The sequence below is a fragment of the Olea europaea genome, unplaced genomic scaffold (assembly GCF_002742605.1).
Source record: "Olea europaea var. sylvestris unplaced genomic scaffold, O_europaea_v1 scaffold1562, whole genome shotgun sequence".
In the NCBI taxonomy this organism is placed as follows: Eukaryota; Viridiplantae; Streptophyta; class Magnoliopsida; order Lamiales; family Oleaceae; genus Olea; species Olea europaea.
This window is the reverse complement of record NW_019233225.1, coordinates 115,458-129,350: the sequence shown is the minus strand read 5'-3', so window position 1 is coordinate 129,350 and position 13,893 is coordinate 115,458. Positions and strand designations below refer to the sequence as shown.

General features: G+C 34.0%; 2 protein-coding genes across 3 annotated transcripts; one reads left to right on the top strand and one right to left on the bottom strand.

Moving 5' to 3' along the window:
* The first annotated feature begins 5,660 nt into the window (after positions 1 to 5,660).
* Positions 5,661 to 8,306, top strand: LOC111376817 (gibberellin 2-beta-dioxygenase 2-like). Its single transcript, XM_022999818.1, has 3 exons — positions 5,661 to 6,178; positions 7,157 to 7,523; positions 7,870 to 8,306. Exons 1-3 carry the CDS (start codon positions 5,799 to 5,801, stop codon positions 8,131 to 8,133), a joined length of 1,011 nt encoding a protein of 336 aa, XP_022855586.1. The 5' UTR covers positions 5,661 to 5,798; the 3' UTR covers positions 8,134 to 8,306.
* A 93-nt stretch (positions 8,307 to 8,399) lies between these two features.
* Positions 8,400 to 12,784, bottom strand: LOC111376816 (alkaline/neutral invertase A, mitochondrial-like). Of its 2 annotated transcripts, none has more exons than XM_022999817.1 (6): positions 11,772 to 12,784; positions 11,436 to 11,601; positions 10,993 to 11,204; positions 9,515 to 10,008; positions 9,347 to 9,395; positions 8,400 to 8,954 (listed from the first exon to the last, which is right to left on the bottom strand). In XM_022999817.1, the coding sequence occupies exons 1-6, from the start codon at positions 12,567 to 12,569 to the stop codon at positions 8,628 to 8,630; spliced, it is 2,046 nt and encodes a 681-aa protein (XP_022855585.1). In that variant the 5' UTR covers positions 12,570 to 12,784; the 3' UTR covers positions 8,400 to 8,627. The 2 variants fall into 2 exon arrangements, 1 of the variants encoding a protein (XP_022855585.1); XR_002699555.1 differs by having other exon boundaries at positions 8,757 to 8,954; positions 9,347 to 9,421.
* Positions 12,785 to 13,893: the final 1,109 nt, after the last annotated feature.

Below are 13,893 nucleotides of genomic sequence, written 5' to 3'. Positions count from 1 at the left end.
AAATTCAAAGATAAATTTTCTCTATACAGGGGAGAATCATGCGTCTCAAATACGAAAATTATGAATTATTTAACATTTTTCAGCTAAGTATGATAATTTTAGAGTTTTTTTTTCCCTTTGATTAATGTTTTTCTTGTGATATTCTTTCGATTATATCTTATATTGCGATTTTAATTTATTATATTCCGTAATTGCTTTATAGAATAAGATTTTATTGCACTAGGTCTTTTGAAAATGAGGTTTTATGAAATGAAAATTTGAGTGATCTCAATTATGTGTTTAGATTTTCAGTATTATGTGGAATCAACGAGCGTAGCTGCTTAATTTTCTAATATTCATGAATGAATCAATAGAAATCAAAATGTTATTCACAAGTGCTGTGTTTTCACATTTCTGTACGTGCTTTCCTATGTTACTCGAGGTTTGGATCTGCATAGGAGCAAATAAAAGACCGTAGTGTCACCATACTACTCCCATCATTGATGAAATCAATCATTGTAAGTTGTCGCTACATACGAAAATGCACAGTATGAAACACTTACAGAGTAAAAAGTTTTCAAAAGCGTAAATCACAAGAAAACTTAATTTTAATGTATGTGCAAGGATATTTATTTGCTTACTATTCCCAGCAATTACATATATGTATTTATAAAAACAATGAAACTGGGGCCTCATATTCCCAGCAATTACATATATGTATTTACCTGGTTATGGCCGTCCAGTACAATTGAAAAAATTGATGGCCCTACCACAAGGAATATGTACTCTATCTTACCCTAACTATATGTTCAGACATACATATAAAACAGACAATTTTATATAAATATTATATTGACACCAAGAAATGAGCAATTGGGACGGCCACCTAGTGGTGGTAGAAGCAGTCATGCTGGCCCTCAAAAAGGTTGAATTTCTTCATTACTGATTTATGTACAACCTTTGAAACCTATGCCCCATTATTTAGAAAACAAATTTTGAAATAATGATTTTTTTTTAATTTTTTTTTTGGAGAATGAGTAGTTAAACGTAGGATAAAGTTTTGGATTTATATGTAAAATTATTTTATTATAAAAATGAATGATTGAAAATGAGTTTGGAGGAAAATAAGTTTTTTTGAGATAGAGCTCAAAAGCAGCCATAATATTACGAGTGATGATATTCATATTCAACGATTACAATAGTCATTCTATTTAACAGCTTGTTATTTTGAAGTATTAGCTTATTATTTGATGTAACAGAATTATAGGATATTAATTCTCAAATAACAAGCAGTCACATAAGACGACTACTGCAATCATTGATTATAAATAGTATTATTCTAATATTATAGGTGATTGTTTGACCAATTTAAACCAACAGTTCATAGGTTGCCAGGTGGGTAAACATTAACCATCTGACCTGGAGGGGAGCGGAGTCGAGCCGAGCCAAANCTAACGAGGGCATTGACCCTATAAGCTAGAGCTTAAATTCTTCTTTTTACATGATCTAAAACGGACATTTGGCCACAGTTGGCAGGACAACATGGGCAGCATGGTGACGTAGTGATGACGTCACGAAAAGGCTAATTATTTACATTCTATCTGGGCGATGGACTTGTTGCTGTCAGGAGGAGGTCCAAAAGGCAAGCCATCCCAAATCTCTACTCTATAAAAGTGAGCCCCCAATATTCTTTCCCTCAGTTTATTCATTCTTCTCTCTTTGTCTGCAAACAATTTTCTGGGGGTCACAGCAAAGATTTCAAAGCAGAAATCAACTATGAATTTCCAACACTACAAGGTATATAGCAAATTACATGGCCTTTTTTATTGTATCTGCATGTTATGATTACCTTAGTCAAAAGTTTTGGTTGTTAAAGAAGAAACGCATGTTCTTAATTTTCATAAATGGATAGTTATGCCACTTAAGTTTAAGCCATCTCGTGGCTTTGATATCATTATTTGCGTTTTTAAGTCAAACCACAATATAGGTGGATTTTTTATTGATATTGATAACTACTTTGTCTAACATGTTATATTTTCATAGTAGATATGCCTTTATTTATATTGAAAATTTTTATTACAGGCTTTGGTGAAATCGTCGACAAACACGGATGCTTCAACACTAGGGTTGTACCTTGATTGGCTTACAAAGCCAGGAATCCTTTATCAGAAAGAGGAAATCTTGGGCAATCCAATGGCTCCCATGGCTTCCAAGTTGAATAATGGTCGAATCTGATCTTAATCAGGCGCTATCCTACCTGAGCTTTTCAAGTATTCTATGTTTTTCCTTTTCTATTTTTTGACTTGTTGTCTTTTATTTTTCTTTCCCATGGTTTTTTCTTGACCTTGTAAGACCTTTCCTTGACCTTGCAAGACCACGCGCCATACCCTCTATCTTTGCTTCTTTTTCTAGACAAATCCTACAATTGCACTTTAATGACGAAGGATTTGTCCGTTGTGATCTTCGTTCCCGTCCAACTCACGTTCTCCTTCATCGTCTATCCCTCGTGAGCTATTATAATTAGATAAAAATAAATAAATAAACATCTTTGTCCAAAAATGTATTGATGCAAGATTGACAAACAAACAAGATCATAGGGTCACATTTTGATTGATCATTTCATGGTGTCAATATACTACTTCTATAAATGTTCTGTTTTATGTGTATGTCTGAACATATAGTTAGGGTAAGATAAGAGTATATATTCTTGTGGTAATGGTAAAGCCATCAATTTTTTCAATTGTACTGGACGGCCATAGCCAGATAAATACATGTGTAGTTGTTGGGAATATTAGGCCCCATTTTCATTGTTTTTATATGTTGTACTAAGAAAAGTTGTAAGCGAATAAATATCTTTGCACATACATTAAAAGTAAGTTTTCTTGTGACTGCCGTGTTCGATAACTTTTTACTTTATAATTGTTTTTGAGTATACACTTGCGTGTTTTATGCAAAGATAACTCGCAATTATTAGTTTCATCAATGATCGGAGTAATATGGTCCTAAGCAAATCCAACACCTTGAGAGAGGTGGACCATGTAACGTTGGGAAGCGCATAAAAAACGTAAAAATAGAGCAAGAGAAAGTCTCATCGAAGTTCACTATGAATCTTTATTCGCTTGTTATACAACAACCCCTTAGAGGAAGGACAAGACAAGGGAGCAACAAGTAGGAGAACATTCACGAATAGTATTCTAATATCTAGTTATTCATTCATGAATGCTGGAAAACTAAGCCACAACACTTTCTAATTCTTACGTAACACTGAGAGTCTACATGCTTAATTGAGAACATTTCAATTCTCTAAAATTTCATATTTATTTCCCAAACTCATTTTTAAGTGCACACTCTCAATAAAATAATATAGTACATAAACCCACAATTTTTCTCTAATTTTTAACCATACATTCTTTAAAAAATCACTATTACAAAACTCATTTTCTCTCAAATAATAATAATAATAATAATAATAATAATAATAATAATAATAATAATAATAATAATAATGGGGCTCAAACATAGCCTTAATTTCTCAATTCATAAATTCCCATTTTTAAACTACCAATGCAATCAAATCATATTCTATAAAGCAATTTCAAAATATCATAAATGAAAAATCTAATATAAGATAGTAATCAAAAGAGTATCATAAGCAAAACTTTAATTAAAATAAAAAATCTAAACTCATCATATGATACTAAACTCTTAAAATTGCTAAATAGTTCAAAATTTTCATATATAAGCTGCACCATACTCCCTTGTGCGAAGAAAAATTGTATTTGATGCGGATTTGAATTCCTCCAATTGTCCCCCCACAGGAGTGAACCAATTGATGTAAGAAAGAGCATATGGAAGCATTGAAACATAAATTCACAAACAATTTATAATTTTTGTTGATCCATACATTAATGTGAAAAAACTAAGCATCAAACGCTCATTGATTCATTTTAAAAATCGAAAATATGGATAAATAATCTAAATTACTTAATTTTTCATTTCATATGTCCCCATTTTCAAAATATATACTAGAGTAGAATTATTTATACACTATAATAGGATCCTATTCTATAAGTAAATTTGAAATTCATCACAAGATCCTAATGTATGATGGTAATCGAAATACTATCATAAGCAAAATTTTAATCAAACGGGAAAAAAAAAAAATCTAAAATTCCCATTTATGCTACATTTTTCCATTTATGGGCTGCATCGTGTTGGTTGGGGATCTATCTCTTGAGATATGTGAGTTGCCAAAAACATTAAAACTACTAATAGCCAAGCACAATCTATCTCGTCAGGTTGACTAGCTCGATTCGTTTCACACCCCGTATCTTTTTGTGAATTTAATAGTTCATTTGGGATTGTTTATAAATTAATGAAATTATAAATTGACAGAAATAAGTTATGAATAAGTGGATAATAGTTATAGGTGTGTGGTTAAAATAAAACTTGACAAACTTAAAGAAATCCAAACATGCATGAAATCTCATGATTTTCCTCGGACCTAAAATTTGAGATATGTGTTTAATGTAGGATAAGAGATCGCATAAGTTGAAATTTAGAGAGAAACGCAGAGGGAAAAAAATTCCCAATTCAAACAAAAAATATAAATTCAGTGTCAACTCCAAGTCTCCAACAAATAAAATGAGTAATTACTCCCCATAAATTAGCAGAAATTGCATTCATTATGAGGCTCTTCTTGTAATATTGATTTTACTTTTTACTAATTCATGGTGTCGGCTAGAGGCAATGGGTGATTAGCTTTCACTAGACATTAATGGGTTTTAGACACAAGAGTCTAAGGTCCAAATTTTGATCTTGGACGATGGTCTTCATTTTCAAGAAAGTTGTTCAACTAGGATGACATGAAGAGAGTATTAGTAATTCATCGCCCCCCGGGGCATAATCTAGTAGTGCAAAGAACAGGAGTAAAATTATCTCACGCCTTGCTGGCAGCCGCATTGTGGGGGTTCTATTCTTGAGACATGGAATTAGACTCCTTGTAGGCACAGTGTACATGCAGCTCTTGTTTCTTGACCTGATGGAGCACATCTTGCGATTTACCTCTCTCACAAAGTTCTAGGGACGGGGTTGTGAGGATCCTTAATGTTGGGGTTCAACCTTTTTTTTTAGTAATTCATCACTAAGAAAGATGATATGACAGTGGAGTCATTGTCACATTGTTCAATGAATATAAATTAATGTATCATAATTGCCTTGGATAATGCGGTAGTGTTATGCAGGTGAAAATTTAAGCGTTCTTTCGTACAAAGGAGAAGATATGGAAAATAATGGGACAGAATTATATCTTGAACTATGTCATGATATGAAAGTTTAAATGATATAAAGTTTGGTTGAACAAAAGAACAAATGATGGCTAGATGAGAAAAACTTCACTAATGGTACCCATGAGAAATTAAAACCATAGATTAGAAAATATAATGAGGTGACCCCATTCTATAGCATGAAATATGCGCAACAAAAAAATATATATATAAATGCGCAACAAATGTTAGATCCTTAGGCAATTTACTTGAGGACCACCCCTCCACTTCCTGATAAGCTCTTATTTTGTTGATGAAATTCTCTTATGGTAAAATCTCATCAAGGGTATGTCCCCTTCACCTCTAACATCTGTATAAATGACAGAACTACCGTAAATACCCCCTTTAACACTAAAAATAGGAACTAATAAAGAGACCCGCGGTCCCATCCCATAGAAGGGCTATATATATTAGTTTCTCTTCAAAGTTCAAACTCGTGCTATCTTTTCTTAATTTCTTGTTCTACTTGTTTTATTTCTTTCACCAAAAGAAGACATGGTGGTGGCCTCGCCAACCCCAATTCGAATCGAAAAAATACGGGACATTGGACTTCCAATCATAGACCTTTTGGCCGAGAGGTCACAGGTTTCAAAACTCCTAGTGAAAGCATGTGAAGAATTTGGTTTTTTCAAGGTGATCAACCATGGAATCTCAGATGACACTATTAAGAAAATGGAAGAAGAAAGCTTCCAGTTTTTCACAAAACCGGCTTTGGAGAAACAGCAAGCAGGGCCTGCTGATCCATATGGTTATGGCAGCAAGAACATAGGATTTAATGGAGATATAGGAGAAGTTGAATATCTGCTTCTTCGTACTGATTCTCTCTCCATCTCTCACAAGTCAAAAACTATATCCAGTGACCCTAACAAGTTCAGGTATTGCACTTCTATGTTCTTTACATAATACTAGATGAGAACAGTATAGAAAACAAGATTTTGGTTTCTCTTTCGTCAAGTAGTATACGTAATATTAGGTTATGTTTTCTTAATAAAACTTTTATCCCACCTAACTTGCTAAGGCAGTTTTCTATCTCATTCGACATTTTTGCACGTCCAAAAACCTCCAAACCGCATGCGTATGATGTCTGTATGAATTTTAGTGAGCAATTAAACAAATGATAAAAAGTAAATCACATGAATTTAAAATGGTTTACCCTCAACGTGAAAGTTGCATCCACTGGCTGTTGTAAGTTTTAAATTTAAGGAAGAAGATTACGACACTGTTGTTAAGCCTCTTACTCTATGTTTCAGAAATTCGTCTAAAATCCTTTGAAAATCGTAGAAATATTATATCAATTTGCAAATGTTAAGACTCAATATCGATCACAACCCATGGGTGGCCTGATTTATTGCAAGTCGAAATTTGACATGAGTACTATATAGCAATGTCTTGGAAAGAATAACATAATTGTCAATTTCGTATAAAACCATGTTTTAGAATCAAAATGTGACGATAGTCGATGATGAATGGTAGATCCACCGTAAAAGCTGACAATGATTTACAACTATTTACATGTAGACAAACGAAAGTGTGTATAAAATAATGTTTCATGTACAATTAAAATGAAATATACAAACAAAGCCATGTTCGCATTTCTTTAAAACAAAACTCTTCAATTCTCATAATCATTTTTTATCACATATATACATAATAAAATGTTTTGTATGTAAACCCAAAATTTTTTTCTACTTTTTAGCTACATATTCTTTAGAAAAAAACTATTCAAAACATCATTTTTTTCCCTCAATAATGACCATCAGATAGGGCCGAAATATCGAACTTTTGATTCTTACCTCAAAAATAGAATAGTGTTTTTGGTTTCGGGAGTGGCTCATTGTTGTGCATTGTGACAGTTTTGCAGTGAAAGGTTATCTAGAATCAATTAAGAACTTGGCATGTGAAATCTTGGATCTGATGGCTGAGAGTTTGCTGATCCCGGAAACCTCAGTATTCAGCAGGCTAATCAGGGACGTTGATAGTGACTCGCTTCTCAGGCTTAATCACTATCCACCATTCAATCCCAAGAATGATGGTGACACGCCAGCAACCTCTTTCCACCATCAGATTGGGTTTGGAGAGCATACTGATCCACAGATCTTGACTATCTTGAGATCCAACTGTATAGAAGGCCTTCAAATCTCATTGGAAGAAGGTGTTTGGGTCCCTGTCTCTCCTCATCCAAATACAGCCTTCTGTGTAAACGTGGGTGACTTGTTACAGGTGGGTCCCACTCCCCTCCCCGAAAAAAAATCTGAATCTATCTTTTCTTTGCGAGTCATACATAAAAATCATAACCCATGTTAAAGAAAAAGGTGAATTGATTGATTGATTGATTTATACAAGAACTGAACCTAAACTAAGATGTTATCCAGTGGTACAACCACAGACTGTGCACCCGATTTGATGTGATAAGAGTTAATCAGTCTGTGGCTTCTGATCAACTCCCCACCATAAGTATTTGACCAAATTTCTATAATATTGTTAGGTATTGTTCAATCTTTTCTACAATATAACTCTTTAGATTCTAATTAATGTTAACTATGTTGTATTGTGTTAATTATACAAGGCTATGACAAATGGAAGGTTTTTGAGCGTGAGACATAGAGCTGTAGTGAACTCATACATGTCAAGAATGTCAATAGCATACTTTGGGGCTCCATCACCACGTGCGAGGATTTCTTGTCTCCCTAACTTAGTTGCAACTCAGAAGCTTCCTCTGTATCGAAGCTTCACTTGGGCAGAATTTAAGAGGACTACATATTCTCAGCAACTCAAAGAAAGTCGTCTTGACCTTTTCAAGATGATAAATGATGATCCAAATGGAGAATGAGTCGATTGGACATGGTTTGTTTGCCTTCAATCTGTAAGGGTGATTTCGAGCAACATAATCCATGAAGTTTTTGTAAGCTCTTTACGCTCTCCACCGAGAGAGTTCATTTCTTCACTACCATGCTCCAGATTTTACTGCTTAATCTTGAACAATTGTTACTTATTGTCTTGTATAATAATTTCAGAAATCTATTCCCTGATGAGCTCCAATCATCCTGTGAATGAAGTTTGTTGTTTGCTATTGCTATAAAGAATGAGAAGCCAACATAAAAGAGGCGAAATTCCAAATTTAATAATGTAGAAGTGCGCATGGCTTCAAATAGTTGGACTGCTCCAAAATACAAAACACTAAACAAATTGTAATGTGAACATATAGAATCTTGGGTGAAACAGAAGTAGAATATTCAGAAAATTTTATTCTTTGTCATGTCCTGCATGCCTTCGTGTTTCTAAAGAACCACACGAGGCTATATGCATTTGGAAATATGTTGAATCTTAGAGAGCTGTTTGAGATCTGGCAGCAAAGCGCGAGCACTTTCTTCGCCCACTTTTGCCGAGCCCACATACACAGTTCTCGAGGAGTCCATAATCCTCATTCCAAAACAATAAGGAGGCCGAATCCGGATTTTCTAGAAGCATTTTTGAAGTTAGGTATCCAGCAATTGTCCATGTCTGATGAAGGCGAGATTGTTTTCCTATAAAACTACCGTATCTCGTGTCATAATATTCTGGCCACTGATCCACCGAAAGCCTCTTCTCAGCCAAAGCAGCCGCCTTTCTGGCTAACTCGGGCCTTCCCATCTTAATACAAGCCAAAGTGAACTGAAAATCAAACAGCAAAAACTTTGAGGTGAGAAAGAACATGCAAGTCTAGATATTACCCATCTCCACAGTTGAAGACAATTATTGAAGCTACTTCTACTTTTCGTAGAAGAGTTTCCAAAGGAAGTCATCTTGGACCACTCTTTTTAACCAAATAAAGCACTTCCAAAAAATTATCCAAACATGCCTAAAAGCAACTTTTTAATCTTAGAAGTAGCTTGTAACTTTTAAACCCTTGTCAAACGGGCCCTAATTCATTTAGTGGAATCTTCTTTTGCTCAAGATCACAGTGAAATGACAAAGTGCATCTAAGTTCTGTTTGGGGAAAAAGCTTGAAGAAACTTCATTTTAAACTTAGCCAAACATGTTCTAGAACTTAATGGTAAGCATACCTGCCAAAGTAGCATTGGCCACGAACCACCATTGTGATATGACCATGGACTGCAGGCAAACATATTGATTAAACTCTGAAAAGTGATAACTTTAATTAAGGAATATAATGTAATATTCTTACATATACAAAAGAGACGTGAATATAAAGGATAATACAAGTATCTTACGTATTCTTAGGGTCGCCACCAGTGATTATACGCCATTCATCGTTCTCCAAAGCAGGGTAACATATCTTGAGAGGCATTTGTGCCACAAGGTCACTCCATTTGTCCTCAATCAAATTTAAAATACCTTCATTCTGTTCAGTAGTGCCCAGTGATGATATGATGGACCAAAGATTACCCAGAGTGAAAAACCTAAAATCCATATGAGCAGGTTGTAAATTGCCGATGAAATATCCACCAGTCTCGGGAAACCAATCTACAAGCCAACGAGGAATTTGATCTGGATAGATATTGAACTTGTTGACAGCATCTGTGGAGTATTCCTCGGTCTTATAACGATATATCTCATTAATTTTCTTCATGTCTACCCAGTAGTACTCCCGCATATGAAATGACAATGCACTGAGTCGGTTACTGATAGCCGCAACAAGATTCTTGGTTGAATCATTAACAATAAGCATCTCACGGGCACATCGCAAAGCAGAGTAAAATAAAGCCTACAAGTCCCAAATATAAGGTTACTAAAAAAACACTGCTAAAGCAAATTTACACGTCATACAGAAATTCATATTCCAGATAATTGGCTATTGAGAACAAAGGGTGTTATTCATACAGGTCGATAGACCTTTTTTCACCTCTCTCTCCTTTTTTCCCCCCCTAAAGAATAGGTTATGCACAACAACATCACTCTTTTGTCTAGTTTCAAATCGGTTTCTCGTATTTGAGCTCTCCGTTGTTTACAGTCGTACAATTCACAAGAAAGAGATAACAATCATTTTTTAAACACTAGATTACAGTTTCAGTAGCTAAATGAGTTCTCCAGGAAAAGGGAAATATTAAATTGTTAGAACATTTCTTGTAATGCTATCAGATCCTAATTGCTCTAAAATAAAGCAACACCCTTTTAGGAGTTTTGTCCAAAATCACTTCCACATTAGCTCAAAACACACTAAAACAACAGATTCAAGTCAGTTCCTGAGAAACAGGGAAACCTTTTTTTTTCCTTAAGTCCGCAGAGCCATTACTGAAAAGATCATAAAGGTATAGGAGTAAAAACGAGACTTCCTCGTAACAAATCACATTTTAGGTCTTAAGCGCTTATAGACAACTCGAGAGAAAGAATTCATTTGATTAATGCAGAAATTTCTTAAATCAAATAGAAAATATCAATTCATCTATTTTTGTTTGTATTCAGTCCCAAACCAAAACAGAAGAATAATATTGTGTTAGGTTAATAAATAATAACTAACATAATAATTGCATACCTATGGTCAAAACATAAACTTCTTATATATGTAGAAACTGTTCTGTGAAAAACGTCTGTTATTCAAGAAAAAGCAAATGAGATATTCCATTTCTAAAAAGTTTATATAAAATCCTTGTTAATACGTAATTATGTGGTGGCACATGACAAATCGCCTATTTATTGCCTATTAACAGAAAATGCTACATCCCAAGGTTCACCAAAATACTGTACTAACTTGGATTTCAAGAGGGTGACCATGAACACCCATCCTTCTATCAATCATGCAGGAGCCATCAGTCACCAGCAGTGTGGGAAACATATCAAAACCATCGGTTAAGCACAGATTAAGTATCAATCTTATGCCTGTCTGCACATCCACTCTCTCTTGCAATGTACTGTCTCCCGTGATTTTCCCATAGGCTCTTAATAAAATAATCCACCACAACCCTAAAATTATATATACAAGCAACACATATTATTCTAAACATTCCTCTTGGGGTGCTAATAAATGAGTGTAGGATCAATGCGGAAAGGAGCCGTGTAAAATGACAAAAAAGCAAACAATTTAAAGAAATACTGTATGAGACATGTATTTAAGCAACAAGGCAAAAAGTTTTCCAACTACAGGTATACAGTTGACAATAGAAATATTTTATAGAATTCTAATAAAAGTCATACCAGAATCAACGGGTGCAACACGTCCAATAGCTGATTCACCAAAGTCTGGATCTAAAACATCCTCGAATTCTCCATCTCTTCCACTGAGAGGCACAGCTCTAACTTTAAAACTTGCTGGCATTAACCCTTTCCCAGGGCCATAGCAGTCTACAGTTTTTTCCCAGCTCTAATTTAAACATTAAAAAACTCAATTCAGATTTGCAGAAAATGATATTGTTCAAAGCTGAGATTTTTTTTGCATGCAGACGGTGATAAATAAAATCTTCAAATAGATAAAAATACAGAGGTAATAACTGTTTCGAGTAACTTATGGTAACTGAAAAAATAGGTAGTTACCTGTAGCTGCAGAGTATGGTGCAGAAAATTCTTGACAATCTCGCCTTCTCCATTAAGCAAGAATGCAAGAGCTGTCGGGACAAAATCACGTATAAAGACTTGGTCATAGTTCAGAGGCTGCTTATCAGCTGGATCATTAGCTGCAACAGTCCCCACAGGGTTTCCGCAATAATTTACAACCGCTTCCCGGAGCAATTTCCAAGCCTCTTTTTCCACCTCAGAAACCTGTCTCTCGTGGGTCGATTTTAAAATCGTAGACCCACGTAATTCCCTCTCTCTAAACTCGTCAATATTTACATTAGAAACATCATTTACATCTACCTTATTTTCCTTCTCTTTTACTAAATCTTTTGTCACTAAATCTTGTCTATTTTCAATCATATCATTCACTAAAGGATTCACATTAAAGCCCCCTTGAATGTAAATCTTCTCGAAACTCTTTTCGTTAACACGGGAATCAATAGACGTTGAATGGTTCCTAACATCCGATCCTAAGTTTGATAAAACACGGAAAAATCTATTTTTTCTATGAACCCATTTGCTCGAAGAAATCCTAGATTTCCCCCAATTCAAATCGGATCCGCAAAAAACCCTCCGATTTGAGTCAATTACATGTTTAAACCCTGAAATCCTATCACTACAACTATGAACCCTAGTTAAACCATTAAATTTTGACCGTGATCTTGAACGATCATATTTCCTAAAAGGGCATCCAAAAACTGATGAATTCCCACAGTTAATCAAGATTCTACAACAGGGTTTCACATAGAAGGGTCCAATACAGTTACTAGTAGTCATTCTCTTCAATCCTTGGAACAATTATAACCCAACGACTTAAATTTTTTTTTTTTTCTTAAAAATTGATAAAGACTAGATTATATTCCTCAAGACTCAATGTTTACAAAATACTCTTGAGCTTTAAAAATGGGATTATATTAAATTTGAATATACAGATCTGTTAATAATATGTAAATTCGAGTATAAAAGTTAAATACATAAAGCAATGAAATGGGACTTACAGTTGATTTGGGAAATTTGAAATGTGTGTCTGAAGAAAAAGCAAAGATATATTTGAAGGTGAAAACTAGTTGTTGTATGGGGATTTTATACCTGCAAAAAGAGGAAGTTTCCAAGAATTGATGGATAGAGTACAAGCAATTGAAACGTGTTGGATTGAATTACATTTTTGACCCTGCCTCGCCTTGTGATCTTTTGGTTTGACTCGGATTGAATTACAAGAAGGCCCCTTTGACTAGTAGCCCATTTTTATGCAAATAATGTCATGTAGCACACTGGTGTTAAACAAGGTCCCCGTTTAGCCCTCATTAAATTTCATTACATTACATTCAATTTTTCTCTCTCTAATTTTAATCACATAATCTTCTATAAAATAATATTACACATAAATCGAAATTTTTTTCTTTTTTTTCAATCACTCATTTTTCAAAAAAACACTATTCTACCCATTCTCATTTCTAGAAAATGGGGGCCAAACGGGGGCAAGATGTCATTATATCATAAGTCTCACTAAATCAAAGGGTAAATCACATTAATCGTTACTGAAGTTTTGAATATTTATATCAATGATTTTTGAAATTATTTTTTTACAATGATAGTTGTTCAAGTTTTTAAATGCTACATTAATGATTAATCAATCAAAAAAAGTATTAACGTTAAATCGTATTTGACATCATTAAATGTCAACGTGTCATCAAATAATGTTATTTAGGGGTTGTTTGAGTCCTATTTTTTACGTCGAAGAATATAACAAAAACTAAAGTCACGTTACAATTTCTCATGTGAACGTGCTTTATTCTCAACTCCAAACTCTCCATTTTTTGACTCATAGTAACAATAACTTTATTTAGTGAAATGTTGGTGCTTAATTGTGTTATGTAAGATTTAATTATTAAATTTTTACCAAATGACTATTAGTGTAAGAAACTCGAGTGGTTATTATTGTAAGGATATAACTTTATTAACCATTTGTGTGATAACTCAAAATTTAAATGATCGTTGATGTTATTTAATTCAAACCAACGTTTGTCATGCATTGTAATGAGAAGTAAAAACGATTAATAATTTTAGTTATAATTATAGAAGTTTGATGTCTATAACAATA

Bases quoted from the DNA above. Each gene is read 5' to 3' on its own strand.
- LOC111376816 (XM_022999817.1), bottom strand. From the start codon at position 12,569: ATGACTACTAGTAACTGTATTGGACCCTTCTATGTGAAACCCTGTTGT. The intron at 11,602-11,771 runs GTAACTACCTAT...TGTTTAAATTAG, and splicing joins ACCATACTCTGCAGCTACAG to AGCTGGGAAAAAACTGTAGA. The intron at 10,009-10,992 runs GTTAGTACAGTA...TGGGACTTGTAG, and splicing joins GTCACCCTCTTGAAATCCAA to GCTTTATTTTACTCTGCTTT.
- LOC111376817 (XM_022999818.1), top strand. From the start codon at position 5,799: ATGGTGGTGGCCTCGCCAACCCCAATTCGAATCGAAAAAATACGGGAC. The intron at 6,179-7,156 runs GTATTGCACTTC...GCATTGTGACAG, and splicing joins AGTGACCCTAACAAGTTCAG to TTTTGCAGTGAAAGGTTATC. The intron at 7,524-7,869 runs GTGGGTCCCACT...TAATTATACAAG, and splicing joins ACGTGGGTGACTTGTTACAG to GCTATGACAAATGGAAGGTT.